At 34.1% G+C, this 20,759-nt stretch overlaps 2 protein-coding genes across 7 annotated transcripts in view; one reads left to right on the top strand and one right to left on the bottom strand.

Annotated features, from left to right (window-relative positions):
- LOC144973936 (uncharacterized) overlaps positions 1-12,166 on the top strand; it is a 181,325-nt gene extending 169,159 nt beyond the window's left edge. The window contains exons 67-72 of the mRNA XM_078916824.1: positions 754-872; positions 1,734-1,896; positions 2,465-2,542; positions 3,594-3,739; positions 5,144-5,327; positions 7,026-12,166. Of these exons, the coding sequence (XP_078772950.1) occupies positions 754-872; positions 1,734-1,896; positions 2,465-2,542; positions 3,594-3,739; positions 5,144-5,327; positions 7,026-7,181 (846 nt within the window). The 3' untranslated portion in view covers positions 7,182-12,166. The remainder of the gene's footprint in view (positions 1-753; positions 873-1,733; positions 1,897-2,464; positions 2,543-3,593; positions 3,740-5,143; positions 5,328-7,025) is intronic.
- Positions 12,167-13,928: 1,762 nt separating this feature from the next.
- LOC144972859 (guanylate cyclase 32E-like) overlaps positions 13,929-20,759 on the bottom strand; it is a 135,056-nt gene continuing 128,225 nt past the window's right edge. For all 6 annotated transcript variants that reach the window (XM_078914599.1, XM_078914597.1, XM_078914600.1 and 3 more), the window contains 3 exons: positions 19,294-19,392; positions 18,152-18,243; positions 13,929-15,451 (listed from right to left, as the gene is read on the bottom strand). In XM_078914599.1, the coding sequence (XP_078770725.1) occupies positions 14,843-15,451; positions 18,152-18,243; positions 19,294-19,392 (800 nt within the window). In that variant the 3' untranslated portion in view covers positions 13,929-14,842. The remainder of the gene's footprint in view (positions 15,452-18,151; positions 18,244-19,293; positions 19,393-20,759) is intronic.

The raw sequence follows: 20,759 nt of genomic DNA, 5'->3' as shown, positions 1-20,759 counted from the left end.
CATGAGCTGGTTATATGAAATAGTTATACTTTCACAGCAAATTTCAATCATATTGTGTGTGCAGAAAGGATTTAATGTTTGGTGTATCTTGGAAAATATTGGAAATACTTTAAGTCAGATTTCATATAGAAGTAACATGTTGAAATGATAAAATGAGCTTATACCAAAATATCACATAATTATTTTTCTTATAAATCACCATTTCTGAAAAAAGGAGAAAAAAATTACATCGATATTGATTTGGTTCTATTCGAGATGTTTGATAGTTTAACACTTTAGATAAAGTTGTCTCATTCTACAAGTTAAGCATTGCTATTGGCTGTGATCTCTTGAAAAGTACTTTGAGCACGGTTAGTAGATATTGCGCTCTATAAATGCTCAATTTTGTTTTAATAGTTCAAAATCTATTAACCCTGTTGGGTTGACTTCGAAATTAGTGGAGAGCGTTTTTATTTTGCTATCGTGCCTTATTTGTATCAAATCAACTTTTGATTTATCATGATCAAATGAAATGATGTGTTTTAGAAACTTCACCTCGAGGATATAACACTTAGCTTAGAAAAACACAAGCTCCATAATCACACAGCAAGCACTGAGCATGCCTCATAATCCTTAAAGTGTCATAAAAATGGAACAGGCAACTTCTTGGCTTTTGAAGCCCTTTTAAAATTCTAATTGGTTTCGCTTACAAAACCAATACAAGTCCTAAGAAAGGTGTAACATTTATTAGAAAAAATGTCTTGTCTTCCACAGTCGACCAATGGTAATGGGTATGTAAAGTTCCAATATGTGGGTTACTGGAATGAGATGCTGTCATACATGATTGGATTCCTGGTGTTCCTGGCTTCTCTCAAGTTCCTCAAACTCCTTCGGTAAGAGGTCATTTTCTCCTTCTTCTTCTTCTTTACCCCATGCCCTAATTGTCCTGTTTATGCCCCCGGCGCCATCTCAGACTGAATTTTTGGCCTCTTTCCAAGACAGATCTTGTTCACCTACCTATCGTAGCTTTATACCTTTTTGTACTATCGTTTCATATATCACTTATTGTGGTGTTTATTTTACCACAATCTTTTTCTGGTAGACAGAGAGAAAGAAGCTAGTTGTGCTACCCGAGTAGTTTCAAAATCAGTCACTATGATGATTCAAACTTGGTGCACAGATACCCTCATCTAGGAATATAATACAGATAGGGATACTTATTTACTTTATCGGGGCAATACAAATATTTTCCATTGTCAATAAATTACCATGCATTTCAAATTAACTCAATTGATATGAAATATTAATAGAACCTAAATGGATAAACTTTGTGCATTTTAATTGTTTGAGTCGTATACAGATTGTATATTATTCTCGCTGTGCTGTGTACTCAAGAAAAAGGATCAAACATTATAATTTATTGTTTAATTATGGGTTTTTACAAGGCGTACAACAGTTTAGTTTTTTTTTCTCCTTAGGCAAGATTATTAACCCGCAGTTTGCTCATGTTGGACAAAGGTGGTTCCTACTGACATCAGACGTTTGTTTGATGGATTTTCTATATTCTTTCTTGGAATGCCTAGGGCGACATCATCTTGTGATTCTGCGCGACATATCGTAAATAATTATAACACTATACATCACAAGTTAATCGTGGCTGACCAAGTAGAAAAGAAAGAGAATGAATGAGGTCGCTCTGGAGCTACAACGTGAAGATGTTACTCATGTTAAATGTTTGTTTGTTTTATGCACAGATTCAACAAGAAGATCACACTGCTGTCAGCTACGTTGCATCACAGTGCGAAAAGTCTTCTGCACTTCAGCATCATCTACACAATTGTGTTCTTGGCGTTTGCCCAGCTCTTCTATCTAACCTACATGAACATTGACATCGAATACTCTACATTTATCAACTCGGTAAGTACAGTTGTAATTTGGTGACCAAATTAGAGAATTACTGAGAATTGATTGCATGGCAAACTTTCTAGTTTTAACCGTGCTCTATCGGCTTTAAAACACAGCAATGGGGAAGAATTTGCCATCGCTGTCAGCCATTTATAAGTTTCTAACCACGCCCGACATAACTTGATTTTGTAATAAGATGAAGAATGCTACCAATTCCTCTCTTCTTCATTTCAAATTCAATGAATCAATGAATATACTAATTAATTAGATTTTCGACAACAATAAAAAAAAACTCGAGTGTTGCTCGTCTTGCCCCCAAGATCTTTGGAAACCAAGTGAGAAATTATTCTAGGGAATTAGGTATATCAAATGTGCTAGTATAAAAAAGAACGCTTAACAGACAATGTGTCCTGCAATAAATATAAATTTGGCTTTATGTAGTTTGCTGGAGGAATCAATATTCCTTTGAAAAGTGGTAGTGTTCGTGTAGATGATGATGACGACAATTACGACTACATTAATGATGCAGACTGGTTTTTACAGCGACGGAATAGAAAATGCTTTATTTTTCTCTTGTCAGGTTGTGGCATCAGTTCTGATGATGATGGGCAAATTTAACATCTATACGATGATCATGAAGGAACCAGTGTTGACGCAGGTATGATCTTCATTTGTTGATATGTAGTATTTTGGTATTTTAAAAAAATTATGTTCTTTGCAGTGACTTGTTTATCACGACTGTCATGGTCTCTCAACACGGCCAAAATAAACTCTTAGAGAATGGAATATAACCAGAGCCCATGATCTATTTCGGACTGTCCGAACAGTCATTAGTAGTAAACAATGGCAGTGATTGCCAAATTAAGCAAAACCTTCAAATGTTTATAGTCTGATTGAGATAATAATATTGTTAGAACTAATCACCCAACTGACGATCTAAATGTTTGCACACTGTTCTCTCTGCACAACTAATAGTGATAGGGGGTTTGTAAGACCGGATAGGATTCCTTATCTCTGTTTAAACTTTCCAGACTTCGTTTTAAAAACCTCAGGAATCAACCTACTCTTGTTTCAATAATAATAATAATAATAATAATAATAATAATAATAATAATATAATAGTAATAATAATAATAATAATAATAATAATAATAATAATAATAATAATAATAATAATAATAATAATAATAATCACAATAACAATAATAATAATAATAATAATAATAATAATAATAATAATAATAATAATAATAATAATCACAATAACAATAATAATAATAATAATAATAATAATAATAATAGTAATGATAGTAATGGGCTCTTATAGAGCGCACGGTATCCTCAATAATGAGGCCCAAGGCAGTAATATGTCAGGAAGACTTAGTTCTGAAATATCAAATTCAATGTGAAAAATAAGAAACCTGATTTAATCAGTTCACAGCCAGATTGTGGAAAAGCTCGTATTGATGCATTTGGCTAGAAAACTCGTCCTTCAAATATTGATCAATTTAAATGACCCTCATCTTGGCAAAAACTAACAAACCTGGGACTTTGCGACGTTATCATTATTATCATCATCACCACCATCATCATCACCATCATCATCATCATCATCATCATCATCATCATCATCATCATCATCATCATCATCATCATCATCATCATCATCATCATAACCACCACCCTCATCATCAGCTTTGTTATTTCAGGTCTTCGTGTTGCTGTTTGTGATAACAGTGACGTTCATTATGGTCAATATGTTCATCTCCATTTTGAACGAGACATTCACTGTGGTGAGAGAAGACATCAATAAACAAGGCAATGACTACGAAATAGTTGACTTCATGGTGAACAGGTAATGTATTAAAAATGATACAAATTTTCTCCTTTTGACATCAGTGACTTTGAATATTGGGGAATGATAGGACCGGAGAAAGGAGATTTGCGGCAGATCAACATTTTAAGGTTGTTACCGTGATTGGGACACATTTAGGTCATATCCGCGCCAGTAAAAAGAAGAAACTGGAAAAGTCCAAATATTCTAGATTTACAATCAAAGCACCCAAGAAAATGTAAAACAGAGGAGAATTGGTTCAAATAGGAAAATGGTGTAGATTTCAAGAGCATACCATCAATGTACTTAGTTTGAGATCACCTTAAAGTCTCCAGACACCAGCACAGGAACCCACTAAGAGGAGCACACCCAACGGTTTACAGAATACATAAAACAACTAACAATACATAACAGCGGCTATGTGGTATTGTGGTATGACACCCGCTTTCGGATCGGAAGGTCCTAGATTCGAGTCTCGCTCGGCGCATAGTTGAGTCCTTGGAAAAGACTCTTTACTCACATTCTCTCACCGTACTCAGTTGTTAAATGAGTACCTGGCCGTTAACAGCGTTGTTTCTGTCGGAAAAACGGTAATATCGCCTAACAGACGTCATGTCTCGTTCTACATGCTACGTGTTGCTGTTGGTCAGGGACCCTTGTAAAGTGCTTTGAGCAAGTTTAAGATGGTCTACAATGAAAAACATCCCCCAAAACTATAACTATACATTTGACTGTTTCCCTCCCAGTCAAGGACTCCAGTATGGGCTGGGACAAAATTAGTAATCCCATTCCAAGACAAAGCAGAGAGCAGCTCGTAAAACAGATATAAGGGGATAGAAGACACAGCGTGACCACCTGGCCACCATGGGAGGTCAAAGGACCCTTCCCAGGATCAGCATTTTTATTAGGATTTTGAATACACAGTGTTTTACTTTATATTTTCATGCCACGCCTGCCAATTTTCTCATTCATGCCTGCTTTAAATATATTTCTCGTGTGATATTTAGAAAGAGCAGATTTTCATAAACATATCAATTTAGAATTAAGAAAAGTCTTTCGACTTGAATAATTCCGTAAAACTTGTAGTTTTATTTCCTTTTATGCGATGATGTTTTTGTTACAAACGTATGCAATGTCGCATAAATCATCAACACTGTTTTCAGTAGTTGTTCTTTCCTACTAGTGCTTTTAAAATGCATAAGGAGAGTCAAAATAAAAATGGGACAAACCACCTCTATCCATCTATCAATCTATCTATCTATCTTACTCTCTGTCTCTCTGCCTATCTGTCTATCTATATGGCTATTTATATATCTATCTCTGAAACAAAAAATGATGTGTTTTGTTTTGTTAATAGCTAGTTCACCTTTTTAACCTATTATTGTATGTTATTTATTTTCTTTTTTTTATCATTCTAACCTACAGTTTCCGGAAATGGACTGGCATTGGTGGTGTTCCCACTGACCACGACGTTGATCCCAAGGAGTGGGAGAGGCGTAAGAATAACACAGCAGATGGTGATCCCAACAGAGATCCCGATTGTGTTGATGACTTTCCTGATCGCATCGACCGACTCCTGCAGTCTATCAGTGCTGTTTACACAGACAATGTAAGGAATACATAGCCAGTACTTTGTTGTTGAATATAATGTGCTTTTGATTGTCTTGACTTATTCTGTCTGCCTCCTAATCAACCGACTGGGACGCTTCGGCAGCTTGTCTAATTCTATTGACGAATTCCCTCCATTGGTCTCTGTCATCTGCAAGGGACTGTAGGTCGGCAAGATCAGTTTCCGCCTTTAATTCATTCTCGAAGGGCTTCAAGTCTATTATTATTATTATTATTATTATTAATGGTTATTAAGTGAATGTTTGTTGTTGGTCTGCCTCGATATTTGTCTTGACCTAATTGTGTAAAATATCCTTTCATTGCTTTGTTTTGCAGGAATAACGTTTGTTTCTTCTAAGTATTTGTCTGAACAGTCTCCATCGTGTATCTGTCGTTTGGTGTGAAAGTGGCATTTCGGTGCCGTTTTATAGAATGATTTGTAGTTTTTGTGGGAGAGTGGAGGTTAAGCATGATTCTTAACTGCTTTTATCATGGAACTTTTTCTTCTTCGTTCCGTGTACGTGCCCCATGTTACGCAGTTATAAATGAAGAAAGATTTGACAAGAGAATAGAGTTTGATGTTTGTTGCTCTTTTGATTATGCCCATTCTTATTCACATTTCATGTTGTATGTTCAGGGAAATTGTGGAGAGTTGTGCCTTTATAATATAAACATCTGTAATCAGAATGTATTAAAATGCCAACAATTAAGAGTAAAATGTGCCTAACAGGCGACTTGCTTAGTATGAACATCTGATTTTGTTAAATGATATGACTAAATTGAGGAATAAGATAAACACCTAAAGCGAATTACGCATGTCAGGACCTCGGAATTCTTAAATGACATTCATATTATGAATTTATCTATTTATTAGAAGTGAAATGTGCTTTTCCTCTTTTACTCCATTATCTCGACAAATTCATTAACTTTGATTAGAACTGATTGTAATTATGATTCTTCGCGTGAAGATGCGTTAGTTGGCCGCTCAATGTTACGGTGTCTCGTTTGTAACAAATTTAGGCACTGATCGGATATGTGAAACCTATTGTAAAACTCTGGTTTCGGCGTTGTGTCCTTTTCTAAGGTCACACACATATTACCATAATTAATTCTGGCTTTAGATAGATGATGTAAAAGTGCTAGTACAATGATGTGAACAAGTTAAGCTTTTACACTTATTTTGTGTTGGTGATTGGTGACACCGACATGTTTTGCCGGTAAACATTTGAGTGAATTGAACTGCTTGCAATCAATCGTAGTATCTGAGACCGAGACACAAAAGTAGCACGTGACAGAATGCATGCAAAGGGACAATTTCTGAATCAACTGTTGTTTGACTCTACATAAATTCATGGCACAAATACCCGCAAGGAGACAAGACACTACACGTGTCAGAATGTAAATGAGAAGAAAGCGAGAATAAAGATACTTGCATTTAGAGTAAGGCATTACTCATTTAAAACTTCATGCAATGGGATAAATCGAACTTCAGTTAACATTAAATTTGATGTCAATGTTATTGAAAAGGGACATATAACATGATATTTAACATAATATAGATGGGTGTATGCCGCTCTCTCTCTCTCTCTCTCTCTCTCTCTCTCCCTCTCTCTCTCTCTCTCTCTGTCTGTGCATGCACAGTCATTTGATGTAGATAGCTTATTATCTATGTAATTTTTAAAAGTCATATACCTTTTAGGACAACTTTGCCAAGATGTACAACAAGAAACCATACCAGAGTGGACAAGGTGATCCCAAGAGTATGCTACGAAATGGTCGGTCAGCATCCCCAGCCCCTGGTCAGTACGCAAGAAAGGACAGTTGCGACGCCCTTGCCAAAGTTCACACGCACTAAGAGAATTTCGACAAAATTGTTCAATTACCTACTTGTTTTATTACTTCACAGTTTTTAAAATTTTTAATATTCTGTAGAATTTTATCTTTCTAATCTTTGCTTAACCTGTAAAAATGTTGATATAGAGCTGGGGGGCAAAATGGGCAGAAGAAGAGTAACAGATTCAAACCGGCATCTTACTTTAAGCAACGAGAATTTTTAGTATACTAGTAGCAAAGCATTAGGTATTATTACTGCATATGTTTTCAACATTGCTGTGATTTGTAGGCGTCTTATATTTTAATCAAATAAAGAAATTTGTTTAAAAAATGAATAATACAAAAACAGAATGTTTCGGGCACAAAGCCATTTGTCGGAATCACAAACAACACACACATAAATGAAAAATAGATTTGTTTTTCCATTAGTTTCTTTATTTTTGTTTATTTGCCGGCAAAGTAATTTGTGATTGAAAAGTTAATTTACAGCTTTTCTAAAAATACGCAACTTATATACTATATTTTGGAAATAAGTATTTAAATCTTACATGCTGCAAGTGATTTGTGTTCAATACAGTGCATGATGTTAAAACATCTCATATGCATACGTTTTAAATTGAAGTGTGTTATAAGTTCATGATTACATATAGATAATTAATGGTGCAATATACTGAATGCCAATTTTCGTTCTTTACTGAACAGGTCCAGACGTTGACAAAGAAAATGTTCGCTCTCATTATTATTTAATATATTGTGCATTGTTTCAACTGTTATTCATATGATTTATGACAATTAACTGTCTTCACATTCTACTTTTATTTCACCTAAATCTAAGAGCAATGCTGATAAGGTTATAGGCTGTTGAATACGACTAATGTTTTCGCAGTGGTATATATAGTCTAACGTCTAATTTCAGTTTTTTGATGCCTATAGTTGAATGTAAAATTCTTTTCATGAAACACATGATTACAATTTAAAGTCTCAAGTTCAGAATTGTCGAGCTATAATCAATAAGCATCTATGATAGGACATGATGTCATCACATTATATGATTTCAAAACAACCGCTGATGTAACTATTCAAGCGAGGTAGAAACATCATCAACTTATTTTATTTACATTAACCTTGGCATTGTCACTTTATTTTGGTAAGATTCCTAAACACTGGCGTTCATCATTTTTCGAAATAAATACAAAAGATCTGTTAAATATAATGACTCTGAAATAAATTTAATTTTCTATAAAGTAATTCCCTATCAATATAGATAGTGATATATTATGAGGTAATCTACATCTTCTCTCAGAATCGTGTGTATAGATTCAAATCGAGTATTCCTTCTAAGTTTATAGAGCAGTAAAATTGGCTGCCCCAAACGTAAACAAAGGTCTAGAAGCACATGGCAAACCACATGTTCCTGTCTTGACAGCTCAAATCATAGAAAAAAATAACGTTTAAAATTTGGCTGTTAGGTGGCAAAAGAAACATATTCATAAATACTCGATCATGCACCAAATAATGTCTAGATATGGATATTTTATGGAACAAAAGGTAAAATATATCAAAAGTTACAGTCTATCTATTTTTAGACCAGAGCAAATTATTGCGCTGGTGTGAACAAAACGAGAATTATTTGGAGCCTGATTTTCAGAATAATTTAGTCTTATATTATTATTTCTGCAACTGTTAGATTTTATGTAAACATATTTTCAATACTGAAAGTGTATTGCCTACAACTCAAACTACAAAATTGGGAGACCTATATTGTGCGTAAATGTTTCCGGCCCTAACGAAAATCACGAGCAACTTGTTATTGTTTACGTTTGGGGCACCTAATTATACTGCTCTATTAGACACCTTTAAAACCCACGCCGGAATCTGTGTGACGTAATTAATTACATATATTTATATAGCTAATAAAATCATGGGGTGGGAAACCTTTGTAACGTGTATACACAATGTTTAAAAATTCCAAACTATGCTTAATGTGATTTTTTTTAATGATGTGTACGCGTCACAAGGAATTCATTAATATTTTAGATACCTTATCATGTGATATTTACTTGATATGCTTATGGCGTGTGTGTTGTGAAACGTAGAATCATGACACGATTGCTTTCGATTGTAATTTATACACCAGCTTTAATGAAGTGGGTGTTATATTGTTATACACATAGCTAAAATATAACTATTTTGAAAAGAAAATACTTTTTTTTTCTTCCAAGAAAAATATATGCTTGTGTTTCATAAATAGATAGAGCAATACTTAAGTTCATATACAGAATAGGAAAGCTGAATTGAAACCATATTTCACGCCTTGTATTGTCAAAGTTGCTTTTTCCAATGGAATAAGGAATTATTAAGTGGTCAGAATGTAAATATACAATATTAATTCAAAACCTAGACTGCTATTCTAAAACATAACAGTTTTTGGCCACAATACTTACTTCCATTCAATACGTGTAATAGATTTTTAAACTTTGCAATCTACTCGATGTTTTCGATCAGTTTTTCTTCTATTTTCTGACTGAACATTATTTAGACAAATCGATTTGAACTTTGCTTTTATATTAAAGCTTTCCACTACACTGATCTTTCATACAACTTATTCAAAATGGTTACAACATAAATTAAAACTATTGTTTTTGATACTGTGTAAGGTTCATTTGTTTTTATCAATAGCTTATTGAAATGGCGTACGAGTCTTTTGTCCAAGGACTTCAAACCAACAATCGTAGTATTCACACTCACCTTTTAAATTAGAAAAGTCCTATAATGATATAATTATTTTGCAAAGGACACTAAATCTTATTGGAGTTATAGTAAAATTCTAAAACATTGATAGTTTATAAGGGTATAAAATATACGCATACGCATGACATTAAGGATATTGTTTACAAATTGTTTTGAAATTTGTTTTTGTGTTTTAATATCTAATCTCTAATCAACGACTGGCACAGTAACTGATGCCACAATCTAATGCACATTTATACTATCCGTTGTTTTGTTCTGTTTTTGTGTCGTGTGTAGAAAAAGTAATCTACACATTTAGGTACATCTGCTGAGATTGTGAAATAACTTCTATCATTCTTATGCTATTTCGTTGTAAAATCAAGAATTGAGATCAAATGTTTTTCATACTGTCAATAGACATTTAAAAGTCAATAGCTATTTGATTTATATTCCAAAGAGATTTTTTTGTTCTATAACTTATTCCGTCCAGTCGATAAATATAATAAATCTTTATTTTTAATTTTACCAGCTAATGGCCATCTATATTTATTGACCTGTATTTCTTGTTATTTATAAAATATCGATTTAATGAGGCCTGCATTATTAGGACTTCTCGATTGATTAAAACATCAACAATATCCATGAAAATTATGGATAGGAATATTCACGTCCAATAAAATTATCGAGAGTTGTGTATGTCTAGTCTGTTTTATTGAAATGACAAAATTACCAAAATAAAAGCTTGCCAACCCATCAAAAAACGGAACATATATTGACAAAATAGTTTCCATTGATCGATGGGCATCCCAACTGAACTGTTGCTTCACAATATCGGCAAAAAGGCGGAGATTTGTTTAGTCAGCTAACTAATCTTGCTTCATTGTAAAGAATTCATCAAATTAGAGGAACAAATAACAGTCACTTGAAGTGAGATCAGGACGGAACGGTGATGGTGAAATAGTAAACCCACCAAAGCTGATTTCACACATTTCTTAGTTGCGTAACGTCATTATTGTCATTTTGGAAAATGGTTTTCAATTTGAGTAAAGTATTCGTAGTCTTGCAGAAAGTTTTTTTCAGCGTCTCTATTATACAGGCTTAGATTACTGAATGTCTTAGGCCTATTTGGAATAAAACACATTTGCACTATAAAAATTATCAATATATTTATGTTATCCATTTGATAAATTCAAGGTAGTGAAATATAAATATTGAATTAAGATTAGTTAAATCATTATGATATTTTATCCGCTTACTCTACAGCTATTTGGAATAAATTTGTTAAATGTATAGTAAGACTTGGGAACTATCATTGAGTCGGCTGATTAAATGGCCTCATTGTATACATGCAATTCACTTTCAGGATTCTTCTTTGCACTTCCTGTCATCAGTTTTATCAGTTTTTGGATGTCTAAATGGCGGCTGAATAAGTATTGCATTAAACTATATACTAACATTTGACGGTAATTTAAGATTTTTTGGATCAAATTCCTTTATAAACTAGTTTTGAATCTTTTAAAAAATGAATTGAGTGTTTGGGGGTGGGTGGGGGAGTTCATACCTCTTGTGGTGACGATGTTTAATTTTCGTAATTTTTAAAACTTCGGGAAGGATTTGTTCTGCGTTGTATTATATTATGGTGTTGCTGGTTTTATGATTTAAGCAGTTCTTTTATTTAATTACCATCTGGATACTAGACTTGTAATTTCCCCATCCATTTTTTTGTCTTAAAACAAAAATTTTAAAATACAGTAAAATATAGAGCAGTTTTTATTTTACTTAGACGCCTTAATTTAATTCTTAAAAAAGAGTGGACTTTAATTAAATTAATTTTAAAAAGTTGTTGATTTAGAATAGATTAAATTGATTAACTAGGAGACCAAAACCTTACAATTAAAAAAAACAGATGATAAATGCTCTTTCAAGGAATATTACATGCTACACTTTGCGAGGCATTACATTATTTAAAAACCAGAAGTTACTAATTTATCAATTTTCAACTTCTTGAACTAAAACAAAGTACGACGCATCTATTTTTTATTTTGATGATTTTAGTTATCTTGATATGTTATAAATATAACAGCATTGTGATAAACCTGAATGTTGATAACATGATGTGATCTATATATAGAGCGTATTTATTTCAATGTACAGGAATTGTTGAAGTCATTGTTACTAATTTTAAGTCACTTTTTGATGCATTATTGAGAAAGATCTATACGACACCGAATGTTGATTTAGATAAATAAAGACATAGTCGAGATTAGCACAAGAAAACGTCTTTGGCGTGATTTCTTTGTAGACTGTACTTAAGGGGTTTTCCTTCTGTCTTCTTTTATATGTACGGTTATATTGATTTTATTCATTTTAAATTATAGGTATAATGTGGATATAAATACTATGTTCCTTTTAAAGTTTACGGCTCTTGTGACACTTTTGTGCTAGTCTAGAATCATGAAAACGGACCATGTTGCACAAAACCTGGGATAATGGGTTGTAGAATTTATATATAATATATATATATATATATATATATATATATATATATATATATATATATATATCTGTGCAAGATTCTATGCAGGGAACTGTAGAGGGACGGAGAGAAGAGGAAGACAGAAAAACCTATGGCAAGACAACATCAAAGAGGGACAGGCCTGAATCTCAATAGCCTACTGAAAAAGGCCAGAGACCTTGACGAATGGCGTAAGGTTATTAAGTCTGCATCCCGCATGTTCCCCCCCCCCCCCCCCGACGATCAACTGGACATGGGATTGAGTGAGTGAGTGATTGCCAATAGTTATTACGTGTGAAAAAGCGCTTTCCATATTTCACATTATGATAGTCGATAGCTTTTATACTTACAGTCCAGTCCAGATAATTCGAAATCTGATTAACCGAATTTCTTTTAAATCGAAGAAAATACGATGTAATGAATTATTTTCTTCTTTTTCTATATAAAATATTCATGGTTAATTCGAATTCGAACAGTCGTTATTCTCTTTATCCGAAGTGCAAGTGCTTGCCCATCACTAAAAAAAAAACTCTGGAAGGTCATAACGAACTGCCTGTTCTCCGTATCCACCCTCCCACGCGTTTTAATGACTGAGCTGACTAATAATAATAATAATAACTAGACCCCTAAGGCAATGTAATGGCGTGTTGTTCCCTCTCCGTCCCACCCGCCCTCTCTCTTCTTTCTCCAAATTGACCAGCTGTCTCGCGTCATCCCTCTCTCCTTCTCGCTCTCTCATCGCTAAGACTAACTTGTGGTCTGCTGGCCGCTGGCTAACAAAGGGGGTTGGTTATAAATAGATCTAACACACAGTAATAACCACAAGCTGACCAATACACGGCACGAACAATCATAGGCCACACCCCACTCCACGCGTTTCTCTTCTGTGCTGTCTTTCTTTATTGATCGATGGATCTAGATCTAGAAGTAGAGGGCCTACACAGCATGCAGTGTTAACTACTACTCTGTGCTATTGTGTAGCTTGTAAGTGTAAGGGCCAGGGCACGGCTGATACCTGGAGTCAGGTTTAGTTATTTCCCTTGTTCGGAGACAAATCGAATTATGATAAATAGAAGTCATGTGCTTTTCCCACCCAATTCGAATTATCAGGACTGCACTGTATATTTTATGCTCGCTAACAGTTACTAGCGCTGTATGAGAAAACAAAAAGGCAAAGGGAACGATGTTTTTAGTTCAAATAGAGGTAAGAATTAAATCCGAGGAAATCATATAATTTGTTTGTCTAGTGAGATCACCCAAATATCTCATTAGACACAGGTATACATCCTCGTCAAAAAAGTACACTCAAGCGACAAAATATGTTACGACTGAGAGGTGCTATCCAAAAAGTTAAAAAAAAACCACCTACATTAAAAACTCATATTACTCATAGAGACCACGACAAAAAAGTCAGAAAACCCCGAAAATCAAAGAAAAACAAAAATAAAAAAAATACAAAACAAACAAATAAACAACAAATTTTAAAAACAAGCTACAAGCCAAGAAAACTAACAAGCAACGGTGTGTGGTGTATGGAATTATGTTTATTCCTTTTGCTCTCTCCCTCTTTCTTTCTCTCTCTCTCTCTCTCTCTCTCTCTCTCTCTCTCTCACACACACACACACATACTCTCTCTCTCTCTCTCTCTCTCTCTCTCTTTCTCTCCCTCTCTCATTCATTCTTTCTTTCTCTCTGATTCTACCATTATATCTGTTCCCCCTCGGTATTTTACTCACTTGTGCAATCAGAAATAAGGTCTTTACAAATTAAATGCTTACAATATTCTATAGTGAAACCAACAATAAAATTCAATAATATAAAATTGTAAAACATGACCTTATTTTAATCAGATTATATGACTCTATTTTAATCAAGAATACATGTTTTATCATAGCAAAACGTTAATGTTGAGCTTCTTCTACTACTTTTCTACCACTTTCTCTTCCTCTCTTAAAAAAAAAAAATCTCTACCATCTACTAACAATTGAACTTTATTAAACAAGTCAATTTCAAATTGTTTCTCTCAACATAATTTATACTGCACTTTACGATAATTCAAATCCTAATATTTTGTTCAAATCTGTTTCTGATTGAATTAAATGAGACAGAGATGCAAAATGTTGTGTTCTTCAGAAAAGGCCATGCCTCTTCAACGATAGTTGAATCTGATCACCTGAATATCCCATCACTCGTTTATCAATCCATCTATTTCATAATTATCATCATCATCATCATCATCATCATCATCATCATCATCATCATCATCATCATCATCATCGTCGTCGTCGTCGTCGTCATCTTTATACTATCCATAATAAAACCGAAGAACAGGACAACCGACAAGGAGTTACAATAAGACTTGAACTCGAATCAAATCGCACTATCATGTGGTGATCGAACATAAGTTGTCTTAATAACGAACATGACAAGTAATCCTTTCACACATGAGCAGCACTTTGGGAACCATGGAAAGAGGGACAGTCAACAAGTAATGTTGTCACCTCCGTCATGGGACAATTATCACAGAGGCTTGAACTTTGGCGGTCTCTATCTACAACTGAATGGCAGGAATTTTCCAGCCTTTTGAGGCGAATGAGGTCAGAGGTCGAACTTCGAGGGCTACGGCACAAAGGACGATCTCCTCTAGTTTGCGGGCTGAGGAATTGTCTGGCCTGACCATTGATGCCCTCGGGGAATGATTCAGACTTAATGGCCGAATCTATTGATTTACACGACGTGCTGCTGCCACTGTTCCAAGCTTGTAGGGGTGTGAGAAGGTTGTTTTGTTGTTGTTGTTGTTGTTGTTGTTGTTGTTGCTGGTGTTGAAGATGTTGATTTGCAGATGTTGGTTTTATTTGCTGCTGTTGCTGTGATTGCTGGGGTGTACAGAGGTAATGCAGGGGTGATGCGTGGTCTTTCTTACAACGTGGTCTCGGGGTTCGGTCACTATGTGTCGACTGCAAGTCGTGGCTATAATCCGACAAGAGTTCTTGCTTTTTGCTTTCATCCTCTCCGGTTAACCAATACGTTAATTGGTTTCCTTTGCCCTGAGCAGGCGGGGGAGATATGAGGGTAAAAGGGTAATGTGGTGAAAATTATTTTGTCAGAATTCTTTGGAGAGCAACAAATAACAAAGTAAAAATACTTGCATTTTTTCCTTCAAGTTTCTGAGTCACTTATTGACAGGTGCCATATCAAAAAAAATATTAGTGCATTTTGACTAGGAAAAAAGGAGCCATTATAAAATAATTTCAAAATGAGAAGACAAACGTTATAGCTATTAAGGTAGGTACACACGGAAAGGGAAAACATCAGCAATCCTTTTGAACGCCCATACATTCAGAGTTGTTGCTGTTCAACAAAAATGGTGAGCATCTGTTGTACGCATTAATCTAATAGGAGACTTATTGACCAAGGATTTTATATTTGAGATTTGGTATTATACTTGATTAGCCATTCATTGCCGAATGGACAAGGAAAGAGATAGAAACATTATCAGATAACTTATAAATATGATTGGAAATAAACGGATAGATGTGCCTGATGAAAACAAAGATTTAACCAGTTAACTGCCACACACTGAAGTCCCATGTTTGAGAGTTTTTGCCAAGATGAGGGTAATTTAAATTGATGTATATTTGAAGGACAGGTTTTCTGGCGAAATTCTTACTTTTTCCAAAGTACGGCAGGTAACGTTAAAATCCTACGGCGTCATCAGGCACTTCGCTATTCCCTTTTTCTCCCATAATTATAAATATATATATATATATATACCAATACCACAATTTTCCCACAAGTGTTAATTCGTGCACAGTACCAAATCTTCGGCGACTTGCAAGAGTGAGAGCACTACTAAGAACTTGGAAAAGACCCATATTATAGCAGCAAGAGCTACAGACCAATATCCCGCCTATGCATACTGTACAAAGTATACGAGCGCATGATACTAGCCAGGATTTCCCAAACAGTAGAACATCTGTCCCCTGACCAAGTTGGTTTCCGCCCTGGAAGATATGCTGTGACCAACTCCCGAACTTGGCATAATACATTGAAGATGGATACAAGACAAACAAATTACAGGGGCTGTATTCGTGGACCTGACAGCTGCTATGACACAGTAAATCACAGGAAACGCTTCCTAAAGGTTGCAATGGTAAATTGTGATACGACAGTAGTTGCAATAATAAATACCTTATGTCAAACTGTCGCTTTTTTGTGGAAATGGACATTTATACCAACAACCAATCTAAATTTGAGAACATCCGGATGTTTCTACATGCTGATGGTTAATGAATTATAAGGTCTCAGAGTTCAAGACCATTGAGGAGAGACTAACAGATGCCCGGAAGACATTCTCTGAGAATTATTTGAAGGACTAAATAATTGCCAACCCAGGAAAAACTCAAGTGTGTGTCTTCCATTTAAAAAACCGCCAAATCAACAAGAAACTGAACATCTCCTGAAATGGGAACATATTGGAGAGCAGCACATTTCCGGTATACTTCGGTGTCACCTTTGATCGTACACTGTCCTTCTATCAGCACACGAAGAAAACAAAAGCAAAGCTGCCCACAAGAAACAACCTTCTAAGGAAACTGGGAAACACTGCATAGGGAGTAGACCTAAAACCAGGCAGGACAACCACACTAGCCCTTTGTTGTTCATCAACCGAATACGCCCCATCAGTCGGGGCAACATCCTGCCATGCCAAAAAGATTGAACCTGAGCTACATAACACCGGATGATTACTGCGGTAACCTGAAACAAACTGCAGTTCCAGCCTCCATCGACTGGCCGGCATTGCACCCCCTCCCAATGCTTCCAAAGCCCTGAAATATAAATAGGGAATGGACCCAAGGCACCCCCTCCATGACCACAACTCAACGACAAGTAAACTGAAGGCAAGAGAGAGCTTCATGACGGAAGAAAGCATTAACCTTGACCATGTAGTTATCCACAGACTATCCGCGTGGAGAGAGTGGGAAAATCACGCAAAAGAAGCCGTTGAACTTACGAGAGAAGAACTGCCCTACGGAACTGAGCTCCCCAGGAATGAATTGGTAACACTTAACAGAGCACGGGGAAGAACTTGGGAGAACAGCTGGAAGCATCACAAAGTGGGCGCTAGACGAGACCAGCTTGTGTACACGTGGATGCCCAGAGCAGACGATGGAGGATACTTTAGAGAATATCAGAACATCATAGTCTAAGAGGCTGCTACCTAGATTCTGTGAGGTGAGCTCGGTATTGGAGCGATATGCTATAATAGACACTCTTTCGAAATTTTTATTTTCACATTTACATTTAAAAAGCACCTTAAGTAAGAATATACGTAAATGGAATGACCTTCTTCCTTGGGAGTGCAAATCAAAGATTAGTTATAATATTCCCCAAATAAAAGAAAGAATAAAAACTCTACAAAATACATAACATCAGGCACAGTAGCGGGTAAGAGTTCAATATCTTATATTGTTATAAAGCATATCAAGATTCCCACAAGTGAAATACAAATAATATTTGTAAACAATGCTATTTGAAATCATTGAAAAGGTGTGTATAAAACAATGCCAAATAAAACAACGAGAAATACAAAAGAAAATCCTTCTCGACTGGGAATCAAACGTTAGACCTCATGATTGCAGGTCTGCTATGTCTGGTCCTGTTTCATATACACCTTTCCACGTTTTTATCTTACACCAGTACCTGATTCTTATTTCTCAGGTTGATAAGAAAACGCTAAACTTTACCTTCATGGCAACATAACCCCTTTCCTCCAGACAGAAGCCACCAACGACGTCAAGGATAGATTTGCATTCTCCACTGACATGGATTTTCAGAGCTGGAAGAAAAATTATATTCTACGAATGAGTTGTTAAAATTTTGAAGCATGTATCCCCAGGATAGCAACAAGAAAAAAAGAAATGCAAAGTACAAAGGCATCCTGAGTGAAAAGCCTTATATAGTTAGTGAAGGTGGTCAATGATCACATTTGAGACAAAATTCTTTGGGTAACTTCGCACAACCACCCCAATCGCCTTTAGAGAGAATAGGTTAACTAGTTGGTAAGTACTGATTAAGGAAATATAGGGAAATATGGATAATGTATCTTTGCATTGGGCCATTAGAGTGACTAGTGACCCTCGTATTGCATGCGCATAAAGTATTTCAAAGAGTTAGAAAAAGCATTTTGCATACATTTCCTTTTCCTATCAAAGATGGAACTTTAGCCCATGTCTCCACCAACCGTCTTAGACAAAAATCTGGCCGCAAGGTAAAGGAAACACGATCTTTATTGTCGTATTAATAATAATGACGAGGATTATTAAAACGATGCATAACAACAACAAAAAAAAAAAAACATGTCGTCGCCGATATGTACACCAGTGTTACCACCATCATCAACAAGGAGAATGTCAAAATCTGAAAAAATGTGTATGAAACAGTGCCAGACAAAGCAAGAAAGAAGATTGCATATTTAAAAAATAAGGTTGAGGTTCGATCCCCAGTCGAGGAAGATTGATTTTTTCGGATGGTTTTCCTCTTATATGTTTCTTTCTCGCTTTGTCTGCTACTGTTTCATACACACTTTTCAGATCTTTGTCTTACACCTGCTCCCAAATTTGACACTTTGATATTTTTAAAAGACCATTAACTCCCCATAGACTAGGTTCAACTTTCTCTAAACGTGCACCATAGCGTACCGTTGTCACTATAAAGCAGTAAATGCTATGCGACTCATGTCATATTACCACTACCCTCTTAGTGATAATGTTCAGGTCTGTAATTATAATCAGAATCAGTAAAAAGGAGAGATTAATACGATAATCATTTTGTAAAAGAGGAAAACTAAGTTTAACTTTCCAATATACGAAGACGACTCAAAACTTACGCAATCCATTAGACTCCATACGTGATGCCGTATTCACAGTGTCCCCAAACAAAGTGTATCTTGGCATTGTAAGACCCACCACGCCGGCAACGCAAGGACCTGGAATATCATTTCAGATATTATATTCACATTACTTTCAAGAGGAAAATAATCATAGATGCATTGGTATCGTGGTAAGTACGAAAAAAAGACCCAGAGCAGGTCATTATTATTATTATCATTATTATTATCATTATTATTATTATCATTATTATTATTATTATTATTATTATTATTATTATTATTATTATTATTATTATTATTATTATTATGTCGTGGCGGAAAAGGCATAATAATATAAAAATAATTATTATTACATTATTGTTACTATTATTATTATTTTCATTATTATTATTATTATTATTATTATTATTATTATTATTATTATTATTATTATATTATTATTATTATTATTATTATTATTATTATTATTATGATTATTATCATTATTATTATTATTATTATTATTATTATTATTATTATTTATTTATTATTATTATATATTATTATATTATTATTATTATTATTATTATTATTATTATTATTAATATTATTATTATTATTATTATTATTATTATTATTATTATTATTATTATTATTATTATTATTAGTTAGTAGTGTAGTAGTATAGTAGTATAGTATTTTATTAGTATATTTTATTATTATTATTATTATTATTATTATTATTATTATTATTATTATTATATTATTTTTATTATTATTATTATTATTATTATTATTATTATATTATTATTATTATTATTATTATTATTATTATTATTATTATTATTATTATTATTATTATTATTATTATTATATTATTATTATTATTATTATATTATTATTATTATTTTATTATTATTATTATATAGTATATATTTTATTAGTATTATTATTATCACTATTATATTATTATTATTATTATTATTATTATTATTATTATTATTATTATTATTATTATTATTATTACTACATTGCATTGTCATATATCATACATTCAACATGCATAGTATATCACAAAGATTAACACATTCCATTGTCCAGGAAATTCTTACGGGCTACTCTGACATCATAGATTCACTAGCTAGACAAAACACAAAATCGTATCTTTCTTCTAAAAAAAAAAAAAAAAGAAAAAGAACAAATGTATGTCAAAAGACCAGTCTTGCCCTCAATTGAACTTTTCTCATTTTACCAAACAATAAATAAAATAAAAGCTTCAATTCAATTTACAAAAACAGAGGATGACGTGAACTTTTCGAGTTTCCCCTTTGCTTACTTATAAAAATTGTCCAATTTTTTCTCCAGCATGCCACATTGAACCAAATTTTCATTTCATACAGCACTATAGGCCTGTCAGACGCCCTTTTCTAATAGCGCTCTTACATAGTCATTGCCTTTAGTCAGGTACACATTCACATTCGAGT

The sequence above is a fragment of the Berghia stephanieae genome, chromosome 5, assembly GCF_034508935.2.
Source record: "Berghia stephanieae isolate SIO BIC M18660-M18661 chromosome 5, UCSD_Bste_1.3, whole genome shotgun sequence".
Classification (NCBI taxonomy): Eukaryota; Metazoa; Mollusca; class Gastropoda; order Nudibranchia; family Aeolidiidae; genus Berghia; species Berghia stephanieae.
Note: the sequence above shows the minus strand (reverse complement) of the source record. Positions and strands in the feature narration are given on the sequence as shown.